At 41.8% G+C, this 25,794-nt stretch overlaps 1 protein-coding gene across 7 annotated transcripts in view; it reads right to left on the reverse strand.

The window, feature by feature from the left end:
- Nucleotides 1-25,794, reverse strand: part of fhod3a (formin homology 2 domain containing 3a) — a 70,664-nt gene that overhangs the window by 44,201 nt on the left and 669 nt on the right. For all 7 annotated transcript variants that reach the window (XM_026155561.1, XM_026155560.1, XM_026155558.1 and 4 more), the window contains exons 2-3: nucleotides 19,384-19,493; nucleotides 14,052-14,119 (exon numbers count right to left, since the gene is read on the reverse strand). In XM_026155561.1, the coding sequence (XP_026011346.1) occupies nucleotides 14,052-14,119; nucleotides 19,384-19,493 (178 nt within the window). The remainder of the gene's footprint in view (nucleotides 1-14,051; nucleotides 14,120-19,383; nucleotides 19,494-25,794) is intronic.

The raw sequence follows: 25,794 nt of genomic DNA on the forward strand, positions 1-25,794 counted from the left end.
GCAGATTGTTTCGGTGAAGTTTAATAAACTCCTTGCTATCTAAAATATAACAGGACACTGGAGTATATTCTGGAGCATCTCACACTTCTGATAATCAGTTGTCTGCTTGACGTTTATTCAGCTGTGTAAAAACTATAACTTTAATCTCAGACAAACTGATTTACTCAGGAACAAATAAAATACTAAAAAAAAAAGCCAAACAATAACATTTTAAGTTATCTAAGTGACTCATATATATTTAACCTGAGTAGCGAAAGACGGCGGTTGGTTTGAAAACGATTTGCGGGGAGTCCGGTGTTCTCACGGTGCTAGTGAGCCTAGCCCCCGGCTCGCTAACGAGCTAGTGGGTAACAGATGTCTCCGAAAACGTCGGAGCGCTTTTGAAAATATGTGGTGTCCTGATAAACTGAGCCGATATTTGAGGTTTACACAGCTACATTCTCGCCTGAAAATATGTTAAACGTTTATTTTGTGACCCAGAAAGAATAATAAGAGTAACATTAAAACTAACTAGCTGCCGCCATTGTTGGAAACTGCGCTGGGCCGCGCTATGAATTCTGGGACACAGCTGCTTCTTCTTCTTCTTCGGGGTTTAACGGTAGCTGGCATCCTTGTACATGCAATGCTGCCATCTTCTGTTTCAGTCCGTTATTACACTCTTAAATCCTGCCACTTATTCCTGCGTCTTTTGTGATCTTACAAAGCTTCAAACGACGCGTCGACTATTAAATCAGTCATCGACGATTTTGATAGTCGACGTAATCGCGACTAGTCGACAAATCGTGGCAGCCCTAATGTACAATATATACAGGATAGCAGCATTAATATAATGACAGTATGAATAGCAGCATAATATAATGACTGTGACGGTATGGAATAGGTTCAGTTGTTTTTGTGCTTATTTACTACGGTGATAGCTCTGGGAAAGAAGCTATCCCTGAATCTGTTTGTCCTGGTTTTATGTGACCTGTGCCGTCGGCCTGACGGTAATAGTTCAAACAGTTGGTTGCTGGGGTGAGAGTAGTCCTTGATGATATTGCCAGCTCTGCTGAGGTACCGAGAGTTTGCAGTGACCTCCAGGCTGGGCAGAGAGCAGCCAGTGATCTTCTGGGCTGTGTTGATGACCCTCTGCAGTACTTTCCTGTCCGCAGCTGAGCACCCTGCATACCATGTTGTTATGCCGTACGTTAGGATGCTCTCTATGGTGGCTCTGTAAAATGTCACCAGCAGCCTCTCCTCCAGGTTGTTCCTCCTGAGCACTCTCAGAAAGTGGAGACGCTGCTGGGCCTTTTTAACCACCGCCGTAGTATTTGCAGTCCAGGAGAGGTCATCAGAGATGTGCACGCCCAGAAACCTCATGGAGTGTACCCTCTCCACACAGTTCCCGTGAATGTAAAGTGGGGCCGGGTCTGCTCTGCCCTTCCTGAAGTCCAAGATAAGTTCTTTAGTTTTCGTGGTGTTCAGTTGGAGGTTGTTAACTGAACACCACTCAGTCAGTCTGTTGACCTCATCTCTGTAGTCCGACTCATCCCCCCTTGAGATGAGTCCAACCACTGTGGTGTCATCCGCGAACTTTATGATGGTGTTTGAGAGATGGGTAGGGGAGCAGTCGGGTGTGTAGAGCGTAAACAGGAGGGGACTCAAAACACATCCTTGTGGAGTCCTTGTGAGTGTGATGGTGCTGGACCGGTGGGGGCCGAGTCTGACAGACTGTGGTCTATTTGTCAGGAAGTCCTTGATCCAGAGGCAGATGGGGGTGGAGAGTCCCAGGTGAGACAGTTTCTGGACCAGGATCTCCGGGATGATATGATTGAATGCTGAGCTGAAGTCCAGAATAACAATAATAATAATAACAATAAAAAAGTTTATACACAAATTGAAGATTTGTTTAATTCATTTAATTCAGTTATTGATATTTCAGGTAACTGAACTCTCAATCTAAGGTAAAAGCCAGTGAAAGATTAGCAATTACATAACTGTAACCCTGCTTTTGTTTACCGCACATTTCTCACCATTTACGTGAATGTATGCATCTGCAGAGTGGCATAAAAGATTAAATACTCCATCTGCTGTAACCTCATGTTTGGACAATAATGCGTGCTTTCAGTCACATGTCAAGTGAAGTGAAAAGGAAAAGTTGGCAGACAGAAAAGGTCAGACTGCTGAGGACAACTCGGTTATTTTGCGACTGTCTATTTTTTGTCTGTTGGTCTTGGCCTGCAGTACAAGCACTGGAGGCTGCTGATGGAACAGATAGAGAACTCATAGGCCCTGGCTATGGGTTTGTGTTTGAGAGGGAATGAAAGGAAAACACATATAAACAGCATGTGCAGTTTAATACAATTCCCATAAATTCGTCCCCAGAGAAACCATTCGTGATCATACAACAGCAAACACAGAACTTTGTAGTAAACGACGTGCTTAAATATCTGTGCCGTAAAAGAGCTACATACTACAACCTTGAACCGTGATGAAGGCTATCAGCTGTGAAAGAAGCTCAAAAGCAGATGTCTTCAGTGAAGGAACTCATGACCACATAAACACATTCGAACAACTAAAAATATGCATGCTCACAAAGGCATTCAGTCCCCACACACTGCACTGCAAGACCACACTGTGCCCTGTGCCCTTCACATGCCCCTGGCACCTCTGAATTAGTCCAAACACTCACACATAAATAGTCCCTCACAACACAAACAGAAATATAGCCAGCGTCTCCTACAGGCGCCCTGTGTTACCAGAGCAGTAGCTAACAGACTGTATATAAAAGATGGATGCAGTCACAGTGATGTTTGTTGGTGAGTGAAGCCCTGAAACCTTGAGCTGAGCAATTTATTGTAATGTTTTGAAACTGGATGAGACAAATAAGGGGTGCATTACCCTGTCTGATTATCCTTTTTGTCTCTAATGGGACAATAATTTACAAAATGAATGTTACATTGTATCCAGCGAGGTCTAGAAATAGCGAAGGAGCTGATAAAGTCATACGTGGGCTAATTTTCCAATAAGATTTTGCTGATTTCTGACCGTAACAGAAAAAAAACAGGTTTAAGGGTCTTCCACACTGGTTCATAAGCTAGGTCCATCTTTAATATACAGTTTGTGAGCATCCTTGTCATAGTGCTTTGTAAGTGTGATGTTTTCTCCTAATTAACCACATATTTTTCATAAATACACTTCTGCTACACCAAACAATCCGGTTTCATCAACTTCTTTACATTTTTTCTTTTACAAAGCATTGCTGTTTAACTGCTGATGAGTTGGTCTGTAATAATGCTTTCATATGAAGTGTAATATGTCTTTTTCTCTGGTGTGCAGTCAGACACAACAGCTGGTTGTGGGAAATACTCTGGTGTCCGGGCCCACATGCAAATGTGCACACGTGAAACAAGTGCCCAGTGTTTTCCCTTGCACTTCCCCCACCCTTTGTCATTGTGACTTACGCATTCTCACGCTCCATGACGACATCGCTGCAAGTGACTGGATTCACTGGGCATGTGCAGTGACAATGCGTGTCATAATTAAGGCAAAGAGCAAAGAAACTAGGTTTTGCAGAGCTGCGTATTCAGTTTTGTTGTTAGTTCACAGTGAGTGCTGATGGTCATATAGTGCCAAGTGACACTGTTCCAAAAAAGCCAACACATGATTCTTTAAAGGAGGTTCAAATGGCTGCAAAACTCTTTTGCTGGCTTTGAAAAATTACTTCTCAACAAATGTTCTTGGAAACAGACGTATGTATATATATATATATATATATATATATATATATATATATATATATATATATATATATATATATATATATATATATATATATATATATGGACAGTAGACAAAAAGAGCATGGACAGCAGACATCAAAGGAAAAGGGAAAACAGATGCAGAGAGTGTGAGCACGTTAAACACAGAGGGTGAATCCAGCAAAAGTCTAACAGCAGTGAGGATGAGTAAACAGAGAGGATATTGGAGGAAGCGTCCTGCTCGCTGAGTGGATTAGCTGGTTGAAATCTTGCTCTGACTCATCACGCTATTGCTTGTTATTACGCCTCCCTTATGTGTATGTGCATATTGTGTTTCCCTTTGTGTGTCCCTAATAGAGATGCCAATGTGGTGTATAAGCACAATCACATCTTCCTGAAACTATTTCCCCTCTTGTTCTCATGACCCACTGTATGAGTACTAGTGGCTGCTAATGGTGTGTGCCTGTGTGTAATTCTGAGAAGGAAAGAGTTTGTGTACCTGAAGCAGTGTTACAGAATTTCTCTGTGTTGGCTTTATAGAAGTAACTAACATGAACTCAAATCATATTAGAAGCAGTCCAGCCAAATCCAGTCACTCTATTAAAGAAGCCCAGTATAACCAACAGATAACCTCAATATGGTTAGTTACTTACTAACTAGTTACTAACTAGTAACTAAGTTTGCGTGAATAGCTGAGCTTCTCTACACAATACAGTATTTGGTACATAATATTGTAGTTCATAAATGTTAACAGGCAGCTAGTGCTAGCTAATACTCAGAAGTGAGTGCGCTGAAACCTCCATGAATCAGGTGACCTGCTGATGTTGGCTATTTTCACCAACAATGGTCAAAGGACTTTTTCAGCTGTCATTCTTCTAGCTAATGTTAGCTAACCTTAGGTCATCTGCTAAAATAAATAAATTGCTTAATACCCAAGGTAGCAGCTAACTGGCTAAGCTTAGCTTGCGGGAACCTGCTATCAATCAAAGCAATCACTATAGCACCTATTTGCAACCACTGATCAGGGTTGTTGCTTGCAAAGGCAGGGGAATTTGGATTTTACTTAATCTTAGACACTTAGAAATTGTCATTGGCAATTATAAAGTTTTAAAACATAAAAAAGTTGCACAGCAGCCAGAAATTCTCAGCCTTTGTTAACTCCAACGCAGGTTCACATTATTGAACAAGAAAGCCACAATATATACTAAATCTAGAAAACAGTGCCATATTGGCTTTACTCTTCTTCACCTGTAAGTCAGCAAACCGTTGAGCTGTGACGTTCAGAGATCCTGGCTCGCTGCTTCAGCTCTGTCTGGCAGGTGCATTTCCTCCTTGCTTTGTTTTTCCCTTGTGTTTCTTTCCCTAAGTGCTTTACCATTTCCCTGGAAATCATCCCTCGCCCCGTCTCTTTCCACACATCCCCTAAACCCATCATCTCTGAAACCCTACGGCTGGATAAGATCCCAAGCCCGCAGATTCTCCTGATTCTGGATGTTTAGCTCGGGGTAATTGTAATGTTTTATTGCATTATGTAATACCTTCAAAATGATTAAAACAGACCAGCCAGAGCTTTTTGCCGGCACACTTCGGTGCATATACGAACAAGCCCAGACATAACACTCACAAGAGCGTACAGCCACACACACATACTCTATGTCAATATATATTTCTTACTTTCTTCCATTAAGCCCACAGAGGTTTTGGAGAGCTAACCCCAAAAAGCAGTATGTTGTGCCACAGCGCAACAGTTGGCCTTCTAATGTTTGTCAGCATGACTGGAGCGTAGGGAAAACCCTGCCACATCCACAGAAAACACAGCGTTATAACACACACCACACCACATCAGCGGATCAATAAGGAGACACACAGCTGGAAAGCAAGACCAGATTACACAGAAAAACCATAAAAGCTATGAATACCTAGCTTCCCTGTATGTTCAGCGGATGGCTTAAAGCTAGAGAGAAGGAATAAGCAAGTAAAACCTAAGAGTTTTAGGACTTTTCATTGCCTCTGCAAAATATATTTAAGACCTTACTGTGAGGGAAACGCACTTTAAAAATGAAAATATACTCTGATGTAAGTTCAAACTTAACAGTGAGGTCAAATGAAACTGCATCCAAATGTTAAATTATAAACTGTAAATGGTCTGGTACTAATATGGCCCATTTCTGTTCAGTTGAGCACCAACAGCGCTTTCTATTGCAAGTCATGTTCACCCAAAACACACACAAACAGATACAGCGCGTTTATGATGGATGTGATATTGCCCAAGGGCACTTCGACACACGAATTAGAGGATAAACCTTTAGACTGACCTGACTGGTAGACAGCGTGCTCTACCACATGAGACACAGCTGTATTCTAATAAAGAGACAACAATACACTGTAGCTGTTGTCAAACAGGCCAAGAGACCTATTGTTAACCCCTCTGGCAACCTCTGGTTGCTAGGGAAATTAGTAATTCCCTGACTAGTTGGCGGACTGGAGGTTGATGGCTGTCACCTGGTCCGAGCAGTCATAAAAACAGTGCTGTTGCAGAGCAGCGACCTGCTATTGCAGCTCTTCAGATTCGGTTTCACCCAGCGACTGCCAGCACCCTCCTGCAACAACCCACCAACCAGTGAGAGAACACACATTTTTCCCTAGCAACCTGTGGTTGTCAGGAGGTCACTGACCGCTCTCTTGGCATGCATGACTGGGACTAGGCTTTAGCAATACATTTTACAGCCAGCAACCTTCAGTAATCATTCGCCAGCTGTTTGGGGAATGTACATTTTCCCTGTAGGCCTGTAGTTGCCAGTGAGACTGGACTGGAGACCCGTCCTCAACCACTTGTCCCTAACCACTTACCAACTGGTTGGCAAATGCGCAGTTTCCCCAAGTGACCTGTACAGTAGTTGCCAAAGGGTTGCTTTAGGGTTGCCTAAGCCACAAGTTGGAAAAATCGACAAGATAAAGCCTTGCAATTCTTTCCAGAAACCAACATTAACCACCAAAAATCATAAATGCGAATCTCTTTGTCATTAAACTCGCACCTTCCCTCTCTCTAAAAGGCTAGCTAGCAAGCTCTTTTTCATTATCATCAATTTGAACATTTCCATAAGTGCACCGCAAGCTGGAAAATCTGGCGCCAATGCAACTATAAACATTTAATCCCTTCAAACTGGATTCTCCTTCATTGCCTGCACATGTGCTTTTTCCAGAGGTTCCAATTTTAGCAATAGATGCAACATAATCTACTACTGAAGTGTAAATAAAGTCAAACAGCATTAGTGCAGCAGGAGAAGAGAACGACTACAGAAAAGATAAATGCTGGTGGCTTTTCTACAGCAGCCACTGCTGGAAAGTTTTTCACCACTACACCTCCATCGCTAATGCCTCATCTGCACATCTCTCCATCTCTAACAGCAGTAACTAAAGCATGACTCATGTGGGCTCTCCTCAGGGTCTCAGCTGCTGGTGAGGGTAGAGGGGAAACTATTTGAGTGATTTTTTTTTTTTTTTGATTTTTTTAAATTTCATTCCTTCCTTCTCTCTGTGAAACACACATTAAAATAAGAGCACAGTGTTCTGTATTTGGAATGCAGAAGTGCTGATTTTAGGTGGTGGTGGTGCAGAAAAAAAAATGGACACATAAACATACATTTTCACAGAAGGTGCTCTGGTTGTGCATAGATGAAGCAGACTGAGCGGCAGGACTAAACTTGTCTAACCCTTTGCACACAGTTCATAAGCATAGCGAAATATCTTTGTTGACTCAGAAGTTAGCAGGAGGATAGTGCACAACTTCTTGAGCCAAAGCCACAGGTGTCTATCAGAACAATGAAGCATGAAGATTATATGGAGCTGAGCTGAGTAAATATAGATTCAGAGGAAAAACAATGCAACCCAGGAAAAGTAAGAAATGTTGAGGTTAAACAACTGCAGCTGAGTCTTTTTGAATAATATAATTCAAGATATGGTGGGAAACATCAACAGGGGACAAATGGACGGTGGATTAAAAAGTAGGGTAGCACAGTTATTAGAGGGCACCATGCCAACAACTTGACTGCTCAGTCACAGATGTCCTGCAGCAATACCCCCTCCCAGCTTACCCATTAGCAAGCATTATCTCCATGCCACACCATGCCATTACCCGGCCTTATCTCCCACAGCAGGGGGACACCAATGAAGTAAATCGTTGTCAAAACCAGCTGTAGTCATTTCTTTTTATATAGCATCTTATAGCCAGAGTGAACAGAGGTCCTGTCAGGAAATCTAGCCTAAGTAGCGACTACTCATTTATCACTCAAGACCACCCTGTTGGCAAGCTTAAAAAGATTGTAATTTCTCTAACTCTCACTGATGCCATGAAATCCTTAAAATATCTGTAGTAAACCCTCGTTTGTTTGTTTTTTTCTTGTTGTTTTTTGAATAGGGCCCTGTTTTATTCAGTAAAGGCAGGATCAAATTATAAAACTGAAACTGAAATGAAGATTCTGATGTGTGAATCCTGCAGTGAGCCGAAGATAAGACAGATACAGACACAATCTTCAAGTTTTCAACGAGTTGCTAGTTTGTTATGTAACAGTAGAACCCGCGAAAATCAAAGCGAGTTAAACTTCCCTCCACCCTAACCTCTGGCCTCCACCTCTTCTTGACAATACGATGGGGGGTGATTAGAGACAGATAATTGGCGCGCAGAAATCCAAGCCAATTTTTTTAAAGGGCTAAATTCCAGAGCTCAGTGCTAAGGGATTGAAAAGGGTCCAAAACACATGCAAGGCCTTTTGTTCTGCACTCCGACTCTTTTGTTTCACCTGCTGTACCACTCATTACAGGGAGCTTTACCTGTCAGAGAACATACCCTCGCTGTTTTTGATCACTTGAATTACTGCATATCCTTTGACTTGAGGAGAGGCTGGGAAATGAGGCCGCATGGGAAACAAAAGCTTTGGGAATCTAAAACCATTTACTTCCTCAAGCTCAGGTCCAGAGCCCTGGGAGTTGGAAGGTTCTGCTCATAGACAGCGTAAAAAGAAGGATGTAGCTTTCAGAGGTGGGGCATCGATAAAGGATAGTATTGTAATATTTTTCTTGGCAATATTGTATCGATACTGGGGCACTAAACATCCATTTTTTAAAAAAATTAAATACATCAAATAAGATAAGATAACCTTTATTAGTCCCACACGTGGGAAATTTGTTTTGTTACAGCAGAAAGTGGACAGTGCAAAGCTATTTAGCAAAAATTAGAGAACACTGGAATAGAATAAGAATAAGATACTGTACACAACTGTACAGAATAGAATAAAATAAAATACTATATACAATACAATAATATATACAATAGGATAAAATAGAATTCAAATGCTATATACGACTGAGTAAAAATACAACTTTGTCAGAAAAAGACAATTGCACTTAGTCTCATTGCACATGTGTGGGTTTGTGTGTTTGATCAGCTGCAAATATATTCTGGGAATACTACAAAATGGCTAATCTTCTGCACCAACATCCTACGATAACATTAGCCGAGCAAACTTACATTAAATCAGCTCAGCTGAAAAACCAACGTCGCACTTAGCTTATTATTGCACATGCACAATCACTTTTGACTGTAAGGCGATTACACAGGGCATCTAAAAGGAGGCAACCTTTCTGCAAACAGTTGCAGTCTGACTTGGACTGACTGCAATCACTCTCAGAGAGATGATCAGAAAAGTCTGCAAATAATTGCTCATTTTTAAATTAGACAGATCGGCAACATGTTACCATCGGTCTTGATTACTCTTTGTCAATGAGCACAACATGAGGGAACTCGACTCAACTGGCTGCAAGCCGATTGCATTGTGAGTGTATTTAATAGCAGACTGTCTTATGGCAGGAGTTCAGTGACAGTGTTGGCAGGTTTGACCATCTCATTCAGCAAAAAAAACCCCAAAAAACAAAACTAAGGTGCGAGAATGTTATCTTACTGGATAAATCAGAGTTTGAGAACATAGTGAAAGAAAGACGACAAAATGCAATATATGTTATTTGCAATACTTAGCATATCACAAAATGTTAAAAACGGAAGTATACTGTATTGTACAAGTATTGTGATAATATCGTATCGTGGGGTGATTCCCGCCTCTAGTAGCTTCCAGGTTTGGTGAAGCCACCAATGCAAAACTGCCTTGAGTCTGCACTTAGTGGACACTTTCCTGATGGCTTCATGGACTCATCGCTTGATTCATGTTATTCAGAGAACAACATTAAATCCATATTGTGAATTTTGATCATTCTAAGCGTCTGAAAGGAGTATTATCTACGGTATGCTCACTGGCTTGTGACTGACCAGTTCTTAGCCACTCGGAATATTGATTTCACAATCATATCCATCCTTTATTAGTAACATCTGGTTTAAAAACATCAAGATGACCACGGTGAAAACAGTCATCCCTAGAAACTGATGAGTTACATGACAGCAACTACGTCCATCTTACTGTCTATGTTTCTGCACGGGAAACGGGAAACCGCCAAAAACTGCAGTTCCTTGAATTGCCACTAGGGGCTAGTTCAAAAAGCGAGTCAATCACCAATAATTCTAATATTAAAATTTCCAACTTTAACAGGAGAAATAAACAGGTTTGCAGCCTGGTACGATTTTTTTACAAAGAGTGGATTTACAGATTGACTGGCTTTAGTCCATATGTAAAATTCCTGCAGTCAGAAAAATCCATCAGAAGTACAACAAGAGGTAAACTTCACATCATCCTTTCCCTTCCTACCTCTAAACTTTTAATACCCCCAGTTCTCCCTGATCTCCATCAATCAACCCCTTTGCTTCCTTTAACTCTCACATTTAGTGCAAAGAGGCTCCACTGTGCTGCCTCCCTCACGTGTTTCTGTGCTGTCAACACTTTCTAAAGATAACACCTCAACTTCACCCCCACCCCAGAACCGCCGCTCTGTACTCATCAGCCACGATCCACAACAACTCTTCGACTGTGACAGAGGCAGCTAAAATTAACCCTTAAACAAAGGGTTCTGGGCAGGCCGCGTGATGGACCGATAGAAGGGATGTGAGTGTAGGTGGAAGTCTGCACAAGCAGATATTAAAAGTTAAAAGAACAACTGAAAGAGACAGTGCAGCAGTTGAAAGTATAAATAATGAGGTTCGGGCCACAACTTCTTAACCTGAAGCTGAGGACAGTGAGGACACCCACAATGCATAAAAAATGAACAAAACAGCCTGATTTCCCAGCGGGGTTCAGGCTGGAGACGTTCAGAAGACCTGGATCATTAAAATGCCACAAGGGCCTCTCGAGCGCAGACAGAGTGCCTTCACCAGCAGTCAAAGTCATGGCCTTGCTGACCATGTCAGTGTGTGTTTCTGTTCATGTACCAGGGAAAAATTCATTAATTCACAAACATAATCACACTCTGACTCACACAAACTCCCACCGTAGAGCTGCTTTAATCCCAACCGGAACGCCTGCATGTAATTCAATCTATCTGCAGAAAAGCCAAGAAATGCCCAAGAATGCTGCGTTTCTCTTAGTCATTCAAACTTTTCTAATCCCTGCAATCTTGAAAGAAGATCACTGGATGACTGAAGGAGATGTATCCAACATTTAGCCTCAATACAATGACGTTTAGATCTTTGCTAATTGAACCTAGAAGGTCACGAGACCAGTAAGATTAGGAAAATCTGTAAGAAATGGAGCATTTCATGCATTTTAATCATAATAAACGCACAGCTTTTCAGTCACAAACATTTCATTAATGTGCATCCTTGAATGCAACGTGATTTTTCATTTAGCGGACAGTTTGCTGTCCACCACTCGGAGGATTTGAAGGTTAAGGCCTAGAAAGATTAGAGAACGTTAAACGGGTGGATGAGTGGACAGCTGAAGCGACACTGAGTGATGGGGGGTGGACAGCAGATCTTTAAAGTGAATAGACTGCTGTGACACGCTTAAGCTATCTGCTTGTATGTTTGTTTAATGCGGCAGAATTACACACTGCCACTTCCAAATATCAAGTCCCGTGCAGATTTAGTCGTTGCCCTGCATCTGTGCCGTGCTAACTGAAATCTGGATTGCGGTCAGCATAGTAAACAAACTCTATCATCGCACGTTGGCACTGGATAAAAATAAGCGATGCCCTTCAAAAGAAAATGTCTCTGCGTTGATGATGGCGATGCAACTTTTTCTAATAAGAAGCTGTTTTTCATTTTATGCGTAAAGGGACAAATAAATATAGCCCGGCGCTGTTTTTTCTCCAAACCATGGGAAGATCCCTCATAACGGCTGGATGTGTGGGTGTGTGTATTACATGGTCATGGGTGTGAGAGAAAGATTTAGCTTACATCAATCCTCAGTGCATTCACTCAGGCCCATCAGAGGATGAAGAAAAACACTGTAGCAGTTTTACATCTGTAAGCAAACAGCAGTTTATATGTTTGCAGCAGATGGCTGCAGATCCGGGTCAGTCCTCATCCCTTTCAGAATGAGCCCGTCTGTTTCCAACAGCCCTCGAGCCTAAAACTTTCTTTAGAGGACAGCAACTATACATCCATCATAATCTACTGAAAGGAAGTGGTTTAAGGGAAAGTGGGAGGATGAAAACTGCCGTTTGCAAAAAGAAAACTTCATCTAATTACAATCTAATCACTATAAAAGGTGATCAAATGCAGCCAAATCTCTAACAGGTCCATTTCAGAATACTTTTTTTAAACTATTTTTAAGACAGCAAAAAAAATGCCCCATATATACAAGAACTATATTTTTTGTACCCTTCCTAAGCACTGCTTAGACTGACCTTTCACCTCATTAACATCTCGGCCGGTCTTGATTCTAGGATCCAGAATTAGCTCTGCTATCACTGGCATGAAGAGTGTTGACCAAGTAGGAAAAAGTCATGGAGGAAATGGGTGAAGAAGGACACACCCCGGGGAGAGAAAGCATGATAGAGTGGGATAATTTTAATGGAGGGTTTTCCCTAACAAAACGTAACCACAGCGCTAAAGTGTTTCAGTGCAGTGCCTCAGCCAAGTGAAAGGAAAAAACACAATCCCAAGAGTTCTCCACTGCTGTGGACAGAAAAGACACTGATAGGGTACAAACTACTGACTAGGAAATTGCACATTATTCATCTCTATACTCTCTTGCTGCCTTATAAGTTTCTTATAACAGCGGTCCTCAACCCCCGGGCCACAGGCGGGTACCGGTCCGTGAGTTGTTTGGTACTTGAGCTACAGTACCAAGATTTGTAACATTTATAAGGTGATTGTTTAAAAGCCTGAACTCAAGAAGTGTTGATCTGATGAGCAGGAAAACTGAAAAATAGGCCAGAAACAGCCTGTTAGGTGTAACTCCACAATACCTCAGTTAGCAGGTGTGTAGCTACACCCAGATCTATCAATGTCTACAGATGGATGACTAAGCAGAAATTTAACACTGTCAAAAAAGCTGTTTTCTTCTGTTTGAGACCCTAATCACAAGTGATCGTCAGCGGAATTCATGTTCATAAAAAATTAAGCTGAAATCCATTCAATAGTTCTCAAGAGATTCAAATAATGACCTGGTAGCATTAAACAAGTTAGCTCTCAAGATCTAACATAAATTATGTGCACGGTCCTTGTCAGCAACACAGAAGATCCAGGTTTGTAGGCTCATCTTAGCTGCCTCTGCCACAGAGTTGTCCCTGTGCTTACTCTCCTCTCATGCCCCTCCTTTGCGTTTAATCTCATAAACGGCTGTGGCTACAACTGTAGCTGCCTCCACCAGTGTGTGAATGCGAGAGTAAATGAATAGTGGAATTGTAAAGCGCTTTGGGTGCCTTGAAAAGCGCTATATAAATCCAATCCATTATTATTAATATTAGAACTTTCTCTTCAGACTTATCACTAAATACTTGAACTTTACTGCTGTTATCTTTTTTCCACCCTCTCACATAAAGTGAAAGTCACACCTCTCTCCCTGTTGTTTTTCTCCCCGTATAGCAAAGATGAGTCAAGAGCATCACACTGTGACGGCTTCACCAGAAACCAGAAGCTTCTCTGCAAAAAGGCTCACACACGGCAATGGTTTTTTTCTCAGTGTGTCAAAAGATGTGGCAAAAACATGAAATTGCCACGTTAAATTTAGAGAAGTTTCACACACACCAGTCAATCCAGCTTCCAAGTGGGCGGTTTCGGGTTTGAAGTGTACCACTTGGAAAACCCTGGGACGGCCATTTAAAGGGGGGTTACAATGTGCTCTTAGGCTCGCTGGTGCATCTGACGGCATGTGCATGTGTGTTTCCAGGGAGAAATGTGTTACAAACATGTGGCACAGTACTCACCAATGCAGGCGTGGACGCGGACTGTCAGCTGGGTCCGTAAAATAACGCTGTGCTTCTTCCCTCTGGACCTGAGAGACATTGGAGGGAGGAAACATGAGAATTAAATTTGAGTCAAAACTAAATTGTCTAAGTTTTGTCTCTTCTATCATAGCCAAAAACAGCTGACATGATGAGACTGATGCACACAAACGTGGGCGTGCATTACATTTATACCCCCATATTGATACACATCTGATTCTTTTCAGACAGCAGAACGGCAGCAGACATAACAGGCATTTTCACAAGTGCGCACCTCCGCGTGGCATCGTTCCCATGAGCAAACACTCATGGAAACCCTATTTTCAGTGGGAAGGCACACAAATGTCAAGATAAAGTACAATATTATGTTACGCTATCTGTTATACCCTTACGTCCTAATCGCTAGGAACTAATCAGCGACTTCAATCACTAACAAACTGATACCATCCAGCCCACGCAGGGAAAGCATGACTCTGATAGCATTTACCGCTGGAATTATGCATAACATGCTCTTAGGAAAAAACAGTCAAACAAGAGAGCACCTGGCCTCTAATCCTTCTATTACAATGTTATCAGATTTGCTAGGAAATAGAGCAAAATGTTAACACAATCTTTGAGATGCGAACAAACACAAATTCATTTTTCTTTCTTTTCTGGTAGTCTGTTGTGTAAGAATGGCAGTCAAAGCAACTGAACTGTGGGAGGAAAGTTAGGCTATAGCATGAAACACATAGTGGTGTGGGCACACAGTTTAACTATATACTGACTTGTCAGTCACAAAGTAGGCCCACTCTAAAGTATTCCCATCATTAATTTCGTTGATTGAGCTTTAACATCAAGTTGCCATAAACAAGACGGTCGAGATGGTGAAGGCAGTTTCCAGAGGTTCTCTGTCAGAAGCTTCCACTTTCTGGACTTCCAGTTTCATTGGGGCATTGAGATAGTCCAGAATAAATGAGGCTCCTTTTTTGGGTCATTAATGGTCTTCTGGGGAAAAAATGTGGCAATAAAAAATCATCATGGAGTTGAAAGAAATGGAGTGACTGCAAAATATTGACTGAAAAGGTGTAGCCTGTAGCTTTAGCTTATTACATCCACCCTTTTTACATTGAAAAATCTAACTGGCAACACTTTTATAACTAGATTTTACCAAACAAAGACCAAATCACCAAAGAGAAACTAATGCTTCATAAACAATCGGTCCTTAATTTTATACCTAGTTAGCATATTATTTTCATTTTATGCAGTTGAAACAATAGATACAGTTCCAATTTTAGTTTTTTACTTCTTTTTTCTTTTTTACAGATTTCGATTGAAATAAAACACCTTTGGATAAGTATTAGGGACATCACAGTACCGTGGGCCACTTTGGGGCTGCTGCTACACACAGGCAGCAAAAGCAGAAACTTCAAGATTCTTGACCACAGTCACCTTCAGACACCACAACCAGCTGCGTCTTGTACGCACAGGTAAATAAGTGAATAAGCTACACTTGTAACGTCTGAGGTCTTTTTGCAACCACACACAATACACAAATTGGACATAAACAGCTTCAGGATCTGGAAAACGCAAAGCAACGCAAAGTGTGTTGAACCTGCCTTCTTCTTCATGGCCACCAGTGGGCAATACTCATGGTGGGACTTTCTTATTTCCCAATGAGTTCATGGGCTCAGTCACTCATTTATGTCTTTTATGTAAATCTCGGCCATAATACGTTTCAGAAATATCATCCAGGGTGCAGTCATTGGCTAATGATTTGTGATTAATGAGACGTTAGCCAATGAGCTAATGTTTCAAAACAGCAAGATGACAACATCTAAAACATTCATCTTGCGACTTCACAGACCAACATTTGATGTCATGGCAACCATGTCCACTTTTTATACCGCCTATCTTTGCAACCAGGGAACTCGCCCCCTGTTGGATGTTAGAAGAATGTAGATTTAAGGCACTTCTATATTGCCTTTTCAGACTCATGGAAGCTACAGTTAGAACAGAAGCAAAAGTTATGGGCCTAACTGTACATCCTTCTTTTATACATAGTGGATGCCTGTGATTGACATAAGTATGATATGTTGAAGTCAGGCGTAAAGGGTTCAAAGGGAGATTCCTTTGCATCACAAGCTACAGCCATCTACAGTGACTTCCAGTGGAAGCAGAGCAATTATTGTCACCCGAGGGCTTTGTTTACTGTAAGCTGTGGAGAGCACTGTCCTGCCATAGCTGCAATCACAACACTGTGTTTGATGTGTGGAAGCATAAATTCAGCTAACACCAATGTGCTCTTTAGAAACCTGCAGATATTTTTAGTGATAGAGAAGTTTCCGCTTTCTGGATCAGTTATTTAGTAAAAACTACAGGGAAAAAAACCCTTTTCTCATTATTCTATAAAAGATATTGTATGTGTGTGACCAGCAGACTTTATGGTTATTTATAAATTAAAACTGTTATTGTGGGATTATAGAGGTTGTGGCTGATAACTATTTTAAATGGATCCATCTAGTCAATCCTGATATCCACTGCTTAAAGTTTTTATTTCCCAGATGCTGTTAAAGGGAACCATTGTGTTATCATTATGCTTACAGCTCTTGAATTCTACTGCAGGAGTTTTCTGTGATTCATAATTGCACTTTTTATCCCATGCTGGGCCTTAATGCAAGTAATGTTCAACGTCGGATCAAATGCAACTTAGCCAAGTTTATTCTGATTGGCTGCCCCTCACAAACAGAAGGTTTGAACAAGAAGTGGGCAGGGCTTCTTGCCTAAGATGACCATATTAGGGGTATCAACCCTCATTGACATCATACAGCTGTCTGAAGATTAACCTTTTTGCTCACAGATATCATTTGCATGTACTGACCTCATTATTTGAAACTCATTCAGCAATGTAACAGTATATACTTAGTATGACAGAAAAATACGTTAACGCATCACCGAGCCTATTAAAGCACATGTTAAAGGTACGTTCTGACATTGGTTGGGATTAATTTAGTCTTTTATAACACTATATAGACAGCTTTCATTGTGCAGAATGAATTTAGAAAGAATTCATCCTCACCCTTTGTGACATTTTGCCAAGACGAGGTCAAACCCAAACCAAAAACGCATGATTCATTTCTTACTGTCAGCTCATTATGACCTCGGTTAAAGCCACAGTTTGATAGAATGACTGACAGAACTGTCCAATCCAACCAATTCCTCAACACAAACGAGCCTTTCTTCGCCTATCTGTCATCTGTCATATGGCTTACCGAGCGCACAAGAAAGATACACACATTTGAAAACAAATAGATAGATATGCACATGGAAACAACCACTTATAATAAACACAGAGACTAACAAGGCTCTGGGGTCTGCCATCACTTATCAGGCAGCCGCCCCCAGTCCTAAACAGACTGACATACCTACACAAACGTACATTGTCACACACATGTGCTGCTGCTTAACAGCTGCCTTCTCCGTGTGGCGGTCAGAGCTCTTTGTGTATAAACGGCTTTGAGCCAATGTTTGCCCATTTGTGTTACAGCTAATTAGCTAAAGTTACAAGGACTGATCAGCTAAGCAACTGTTTATACTCGTTTTTTTAGATGAGTCTTGGGCAATCAGATCACAAATGAACAGCGCTAAAGGCAAGTATAAAGACGAGACCACCAAGACACATTGCAATTGTTCAAACCACTTCCCGAGGTGGTCTGGGGAGCTTTTGACCACATATCCGGTGTGCTAAAGTGTCCTGATCAATCCCCAACTCTGGCATAACGGGAAATTTATTCATGGTGGTCCTGTTTGGTCTGGTTCTGCACCGTCTTGGGTGCCACAAATGACTTTGTCCTAACAAAATAACCAGGAGGAAGAGCTAGGACAAACGTATCAGTTCTTGAAATACTTTGTTTTCTTTGCTAGCCCTTTCTTAAACCAATTTAGAGCTTATCTGGCAACAGATTGACGTAATAACTCCCACATAATCACTTCTGTTAGTGAGAGAGTAGGGAAATCTGACCACAACAGACACTTGAAAGCCCCCAACGGTTACCAGTGAGCCAGCGAACGTGGAGTAATCATGCTACAATAATGGTATAGCATTGACAGCATTCCTAACTTTAATTTGTTCTATTACCTAATTTCAGGATTTTCCAATTTAACTAGCTCTATTAATTGATATTAACAAAATATAGTCACCGTTTACGTTTTTTTGAGTTACTTTTGCCTTCATATCAACTCAAAGCAGTTTGGCCGTTCTACTCAAAGTCACTTAAATCTTCTTCATCCCCATTCTAAAGCTCAGTTTTCATTTCAGCAGGTCACGTTGACCATCTCTACTTGTCTAAATGGGCTGATTAATGAGAAGTTGAACAGCGTGTGTAGCTGGAAGCCACAAAGACAGGATTGCATAATAATGTTGGACTCAAATTCAGGTTTTGGTTGTAACTTGAATCCTATACAAATGTATCCGACGTTGAACCTTAGTTGCTGGTGCTAATATGCTAGCCTCAGGCCCTGAGGTTTTCTCACAGTTTTTAATTGCAGACACTGGCCACCTATCAGAGAAGAAAACTGTTTCCATTTGCAATATAAAAATTAGCACACTTACATGACCTAAAACAATACCATTCAGAGGAATAGGCGGAGAGATGCTAGAGTGCCAGGAAAATTACATGTTATGGGATTTACAACAGATCCAGGGTAGGGTTGCTGTAGCCTAAGTGACACGCTAACACAGTTTAAGGAATAAAAAGAAAATCAGGTTCACCAGGGACTGAAGTAACATTCACTATAATGGAAATCATATGCTTGTCAACACTAATGAGCCACATACGAGTTTATGAGTTTTGAACAATAGCCAAAGCACATAATCTAAGGTGATTAACATATTAAATATTCAATTTTCTGGGTGTAATCCTAATCCTGATTTACTGAGATGTCAATACAGCCAGGAGGTTTGATAGAGGTTTCAAAGCCCTTTTACAAAGTCATCACACCGTCGTCTCTACATTCAAGCTGTAAACTGTGAAATACTGTCACAAAGAAGACGAGAATATTAATCATACAATGGGAGAATAGCTGTTGCTGTGGAAGGGAGGGCACACGTGTCCTGCTTTCCAGAGTGCTTCATACTTTCCATGAACTTGCGCTTCCAAGAAATCCATATCCAACAGCTTGTGATTCTCCCCATTTTATAAGAATGAAGAAACTCAGAAAATATGTGTACGTGTATGAGGGGGGAGAGGGCGCGGGGGTCTCGCTGCTTTAGATATTTTCGAGTGGTGAAGAGAGAGAGACTGTTTGGTATAAAGGGTACATGAGTCACTCTCACCCTGTGTCGTCCTGCTGAAAGCCCTCCAGCTCGTCCCTTTGCTCAGCCAGCGAGGACTCCAGATCCAGATAGGTTCCATTGTGGGACAGCTGAAGTGCACAGTCATCAAGCTACGGGATGGCAGAAACAAAATATACAAAGTTAAAGTAATAAAGGAAATACAACAAACGTGTCACTCTGCACACAGGGATGACCCATTGGGCTTCCTTTGTCTAGCGTCCCTTTACTATGTATATCCATGATTCACACCCCCTTTAAAAAAATAAAACAAGAAAGAACAACACTTTGAGCCTGTAAAATAAAGCCAGTTTATGGGGCAGGGGTTTGAACACAAGTGCACACAGTGGTCTGTGAAGGGGTGAGAAGCATTTGCAGGGTGCCTCTGCTTTCTGCATTAAAAAGCTGTTAAGGGAGTTAACTCGTAATAAAGGCCGCAGAACATGAAACCAAAACCAGAGTGGAACACAGCGACGGAACGGCACATTTTATTGCATTAAATACTAGCTGTGAAAAATATAACTCTCAGCTCGGCTCTATATGTTCGTTGAGCGAGCACAGCCTTGCACATGTCCAAGTTTTCGCGCTGGCGATTGATGACTTTCTGAGTTTTTTCACTTCTCATCCACCTCGCCTTCATGCATTTGCATGATCTAAGGTAACACTGCAGAGGGGCCTTTGTCAGAACTGACCCCCTGTGCTGTGTAAGAAGAAACCCAGCTGAGTTTGCGACCAGGTGCACAGTAATATATCAACCCGCCACTGGCACCAATGTTTATGAGTACGGTCACGGGTCGATAGCAGGTGGGAGCATCCGTCCCAGAGACAACTCTTAAAAAGCAACTTACGTCATTAGCTCGCAACAATCGGCTCTGTTTTTGCAACTGCTTCCTGAAGCTGCTGAAGTACGAATAAGTGAATGAGATCAGAGTCGCGCATTGGTATGTAGCAGCTCGGTGGCATCAGTGGGTTTAACTTAGATTGGCCTCTGGTGTGCTGCCAAATCCACACCCACCCACCCGGACAATCCATTCAGGCTGTGTGACGACAATTTCTGACCACCGATCACAAGACCTGCTGCTGCTTTCTGTCCATTCCTCCCTTTCAATCCTAAACAGAGAGACGGACTGTCGCATGGACTCACAGCATAAATATAACCTTGCTATATTTACTCTCCTCTGAGGCAGCATGAACACTGGAGCTCAAGAGTGGGTGTGTCTATGGGGGCAGGCAGCACTGCCTGAGCTGAAGTATTGGAAAGGGGAACCTAAGAAGCAGCAGGTTAGCATTATTTAGGTAATCCCAGAAACATGACAGTTGATAAGGACACAATGAATCATCTGTGTCAAACCTTCTAAGGCTGAAGGATGACATCAGTGTGGAAGTGCCAAACGCTGCAGTTCCTCTAATGGCCATTCAAGGCTGCCTCCCAAAGCAAGTACACTCATGTGATAAAATATTTATAATAGTATTCTACGGATAGTTTCCCCCTTCATGACAATTCTGCATTTTTTGGGTTTTTTTTCTCATCTATCTGGATATTTGAGTTAGGGGCGTGGCCACATTGATTGACAAGTGTGCCAGAGCCTGCCTGGCTTCATCCAGCACTCCAAGGCACTGGGTTGGAGTTCTTCACTGCGTGCAGGCTGTTGGTCCCTCTTGGAGGATTTTCAAACAGAATACGTAACTTATATTAAGGCTTGTTGTGCGATGTACAAAGAAACAGTTTGCCCACTCTACCCTCTCATCCACCCTTTCATCCGGTGGTGGAAAACAGTGCTAATGCTAACAAAATCCAAAACCAGGGACTGATATCATGGTGGCTATGTCCCTGTTTTATACTGTCCATGACAGAAGCACATACTGTTTCTTCAAAGTTTAAAAAAAGTTAACTCTAGCACAGGCACCATGCTAACAATAGGTTGGCATGGTAACGTGCTACTTAGCAAACAATGCATTACTTTGACAGAGTTTAACCACTGTGTGGAAATGTTTAATACCAACGCTGGTGTTGGTATTGGGTCGATACTTTGCTTCTATCCTTCTATTCTAGCCCACTGAACTGTGTTAAAAAAATGTAAAGGTAATTTTTTTGGAAATGAAAAAAAATATAAATAAATTTTTAGACAGGTACATTTAGATTCCAGGTATGAAAAAAATCAAAAAACACATAACTAGCTGAAAGGTATGTTTTTTTTTCGATTGAATAATTATTATGAACAGTAAAAAATCAGTGATTTATTGTGCTCCCCTAAATATACTCCCTGTATAGGTTTAAAGTATCAATGTTGGTATTTATTTATTCACTTGGTTTTGGATCGATACCAACATTTGCAATATTGCACAGGAAAGATGGTGAAAAATCAGAATATCATCCAAAAATGGGTGTCATGTTTGCATGCCCTATGTTATTTCCATCCATCCTGAGGCTGTTAAGACATTTCACTGAAAAGCACAGATGTCGTCCTCACAGTGGAAAAAGTCAGGGGATCAGAAACCTCACAGGGATACATTGTCTTTGAAGCAAACACACCAGACCACACTGTGATCCCTCAAAACCTGTGAGGCTGCCACCGTGGCTCAAAATGTTAACCAGCTGAAAAGGAAATGCAAACACTTTAAAGGTAATCTCTGCGCTCCATAAATAGTTTCCCCAGCTGTTAAAGTCAAGCGCGATGCTACTGTCCTTCACACTTTTCATGCACGTGAGATTTGGTAAATCTCAAACCGAAAGAGAGGGGGTGGAGACAGTGGGCAGGTGAGGGTGGGGTTAATCACCCTTTGTCCCAGTGGCCTGGTTTTTCATGGAGGGACTAAAACAAAACAACAAAACATTTCTTGTGTCTAATCTGCTGCCATTATCAGCATTTATTTTCTTTTCAGCAACATCCCAGGCACGCTGTCTGACCCACGCTGCCCTCCTTTACCTCCACACAAGCACACTAACACTGCTTCAGCAGCGAGGAGTAAGCTTGGTCGTCCAAATGATGTCTCTTTTTTCTAAAACACGTAGTAATAACACAACACATCACGCTGCATGAGGCCGAGAGCAGCGGTGGCTCCAAAGAGGAACCGCAGGCTCTTCACAAGTCAAGTCTCTGGGGACTTGCTAGAGCAACACTTATTGGCTTGTATATACTTCGCGCTCGTTTTAATCAAATTCTCCCTCAAGAGCAAAGCAGGAGAAAATAGGGGAGAGTAGAGGGAGTGGGGGGGAGGAGGTGTAATTACTTCCATGTTAAAACAACACCGGGTCTGGTGGTGGTGATCGCATTTAACAACACTCTTACATAACTTACAAGACAACTTTCTTTAAAAAAAACTTTTTTCTTGCATCAAAATCAAAGCCTCAGAGGCTCTTTGAAGAGCGAGGGGGAGGGCGTGTTCAGCGTCGGCCATTAAACCTCCAATGCTGCTTTACTGGGAACCTTTTGGTAGTGGAATAAAAGTCGAGCTGTGAAGTCTGAGCTTGTTTGTGGCAGAAGCTGTAGCTGGTCGACTGATAGCGACCTGAATATCTGATATATTATTTTTATAATTTTTTTTGTCTCATTGCCTAAATTAAGTTGGGAATGTCTACAATCTAGCCTTTAGACTGCCTTTATCATCCACTTTAAGTTGACTTCCTTTAAAGCAGGAAGAGGTCAGTGATGATCTCTGCTGCCAGAATCCAAACTTCTGTTTAGCAGCTGGGACAAAGTGACACATCCCCGTGCACACCAAACCAGCAATACACTAATTTAGCTTTGGCAAGAGGTTCTAACCTTGTGTGTCTGTGTTTGTGTGTTTGAGAGTACGAACTGCTGCACGGCCATAGAGGTGGAGGAAGAGATGGAGGAAGAGGTCAGGAAAACCGCGGCACCCAAAGTGAGGAGAACAAAGTGTCGCAGGGATCCAGGCCCCGGCCGCAGGAATTCTGGGACAAGTGACCTATACTTTACATGCAGCCCAGCCAGCCGTGCACAGAGCTCTACCATCATCACAGCATAATAACACAGCAGGCTTTTTTTTCTTCCCCTTAGAGGAGAGCACAGGAGGTTAAAACAAAAATCAGGGAAAGGCTGTTTAAACAAAGACTAACTGAGAAAGCAAAGAGAACTGTCAGAAACAACTGAGCGCTTTTGACATTTTCCAATTATATAATAACACTCGAGCATTATAAGCACCAAGTTTTAGATCTGGACAGTCTGACGGGCAAATTTGCAACCACTCAAATTCATCCCTATAATCTAAGTGCAATATCCATTTGCCATTGCGCACAGCCTTCCTGGTGATGCGAGCGAAATTGCAAACACAAATGCAGGCTGTGCCATCTGTCCGACTATAGGTTGTAATCATAAGCTTTGCTGTGCCGTGGGCCATTTTTCATTTGTTTCGCGGTTTTTAAAGATGGGGGCAGCTAAAGATCGTCTGGTTCGGAAAACCGCTTCTGCTGCTTTGCTCTCAGGTCTGTGTGCCAGCAGTTAAAACTCCCCATTTTTTCCAGACTGTGCCAGTTTTTGTTTTTTTGTTTTCAACTCTGTTTAATCTACACTTTCAGCTTTAACTGTGTAGCAGCCACATAAATCATAAAAAACAAGGTCACATCTGCTGCACTTGTGCAGCCTCTGTGGGTGTGTTTGTGTGTCTGAGTCAACCTTGTCTGTAAGGAATGCGTTGCTTTTTCCTTCTTTTTTTGGTGGGGGGGTTGCTTAAACACTGAAATTGACTGAAAATGGTATCTCTTCTTCTCCGTCACACCCACCGTGTCCCATCGCATGTAGGTGAATGAGGCACCTCGGGATAAATCTGGCTGAACTAATGCCTCTGTGCAGCCACCTGTCACTGCCGCATGCAAAGCAGAGAGCAAAAAATACAGTGGGAAGCTTTATTCAGTGTATTTGGGACTTCAGGGAGGTGGGGTGTCCGTTTGTGCGTAGACTTCTCAGCAGAGAAGTTCCATTTTAGAGATTTCCTCAAGCTGGTGGAGATCCAAAGCCTTCCTCTGTGGCACTTTAGTGTCAGAGTGCCCACATTTACGAGTCATCAGGGGCATTTAGAGAAGTTGGTGTGAGGCAGGATGCCATAATAGGACCTGTGATGGAATGTAATTTACTTAGGTACTTTGCTGAAACACACTTTTTCTCAGGTTTTGCAGTTGAAACTGAAGACCCCACCAGTGAGAAGCAGGTATAGCTACTTCAATTCAGCCTTGAGGTGTTTGATGTTGTAAAGTAAAGACCCTACAATGATAAAGTGAAAACCATGACAATTAAATTACCCCCTATTAGCAAGGCTTTGAGCAACAGTGGAAAGGAAAAACTCCCTTTTAACAGGAAGAAACCAATGGCAGAGCCCGGCTCAGGGAGGGGTGTGACCGGTTGGAGGTGATGGAAGGAAAACAGGACAAAACACGCTGTGGAAGAGAGTCAGAGTGATAACAACTAATGATTTTATGCAAATTGTGTATAAACACAAAGTGAATGAAAAAAGGGGTGTGACTAAGAAACAGAGTGCATCATGGGAAGCTCCGAGCAGCTTATATCTATGGCAGCGTAACTAAGGGAGGATTCAGGGTTATCTGATCCAGCCCTATCTATATGCTTTATCAAAAAGGAAGTTTTAAGCCTAATGAAATGAGGGAGAGCCTTCCCTCCCATTCTACTTTTATTTTCTAGGAACCACGAGTGAGCCCGCAGTCTGAAAAAACAGAACTTAAAAAAGCATATTCACTGAAAATTGCAAATGAGCTAAAGGTGCTGCTCAGTATACGCAGGAAAAAGAGAAGCGTAAAGACTAAATGTGCCCAGAGAGGTTGACTGGGATGGGAGACACAGGTGGTGAGGGCAGACATGATGGAAATGAGGGAAAGAAACAAAGACCAGAAATTTAAAAAACAAACATAATGCAGAAAACAAACTTTCAAAGATAACCGAAAATAACTGATAGTTTCTAAACAAAAAGGACCACGACAGTTTTAATGTACTTGTGTCTACTCAGCAGTATATTATTGATCAGTAAATAATGGGACAGACACTTACATGTAATCAGTGAATCATTATGATGTCATAATGTGATATATATGATTCTGAAAAGGCCTATTCTGCATAAGTTAACTTTGGATGTAATTTAACTATTAAGCATAATTGTGATTCCAAATAACTAAATTGTGCCAAATTTTCTCCTTTAAAAAAACCCCACTGTATTCATTTGTAATCAAACACAATGTTTTCCCCTCCTCTTGTTTTTGGTACCCTATGCCACCCCAATTTTTAAAATTCCGGAAACGCCCCTGTTAATCAATGTGAAGTGAAGTCCCCTTCTTCAGGAAGCTCCGCGCTTCAAGGCGAACACTTTATTTCAAACCCAGCGAGTTGTGCTTCCATGTGTTCTTTAAATAGCCTCTGGTGGATGGTGGCTCTGGAAGTTTACTTA

Source organism: Astatotilapia calliptera, chromosome 22, assembly GCF_900246225.1.
Source record: "Astatotilapia calliptera chromosome 22, fAstCal1.2, whole genome shotgun sequence".
In the NCBI taxonomy this organism is placed as follows: domain Eukaryota; kingdom Metazoa; phylum Chordata; class Actinopteri; order Cichliformes; family Cichlidae; genus Astatotilapia; species Astatotilapia calliptera.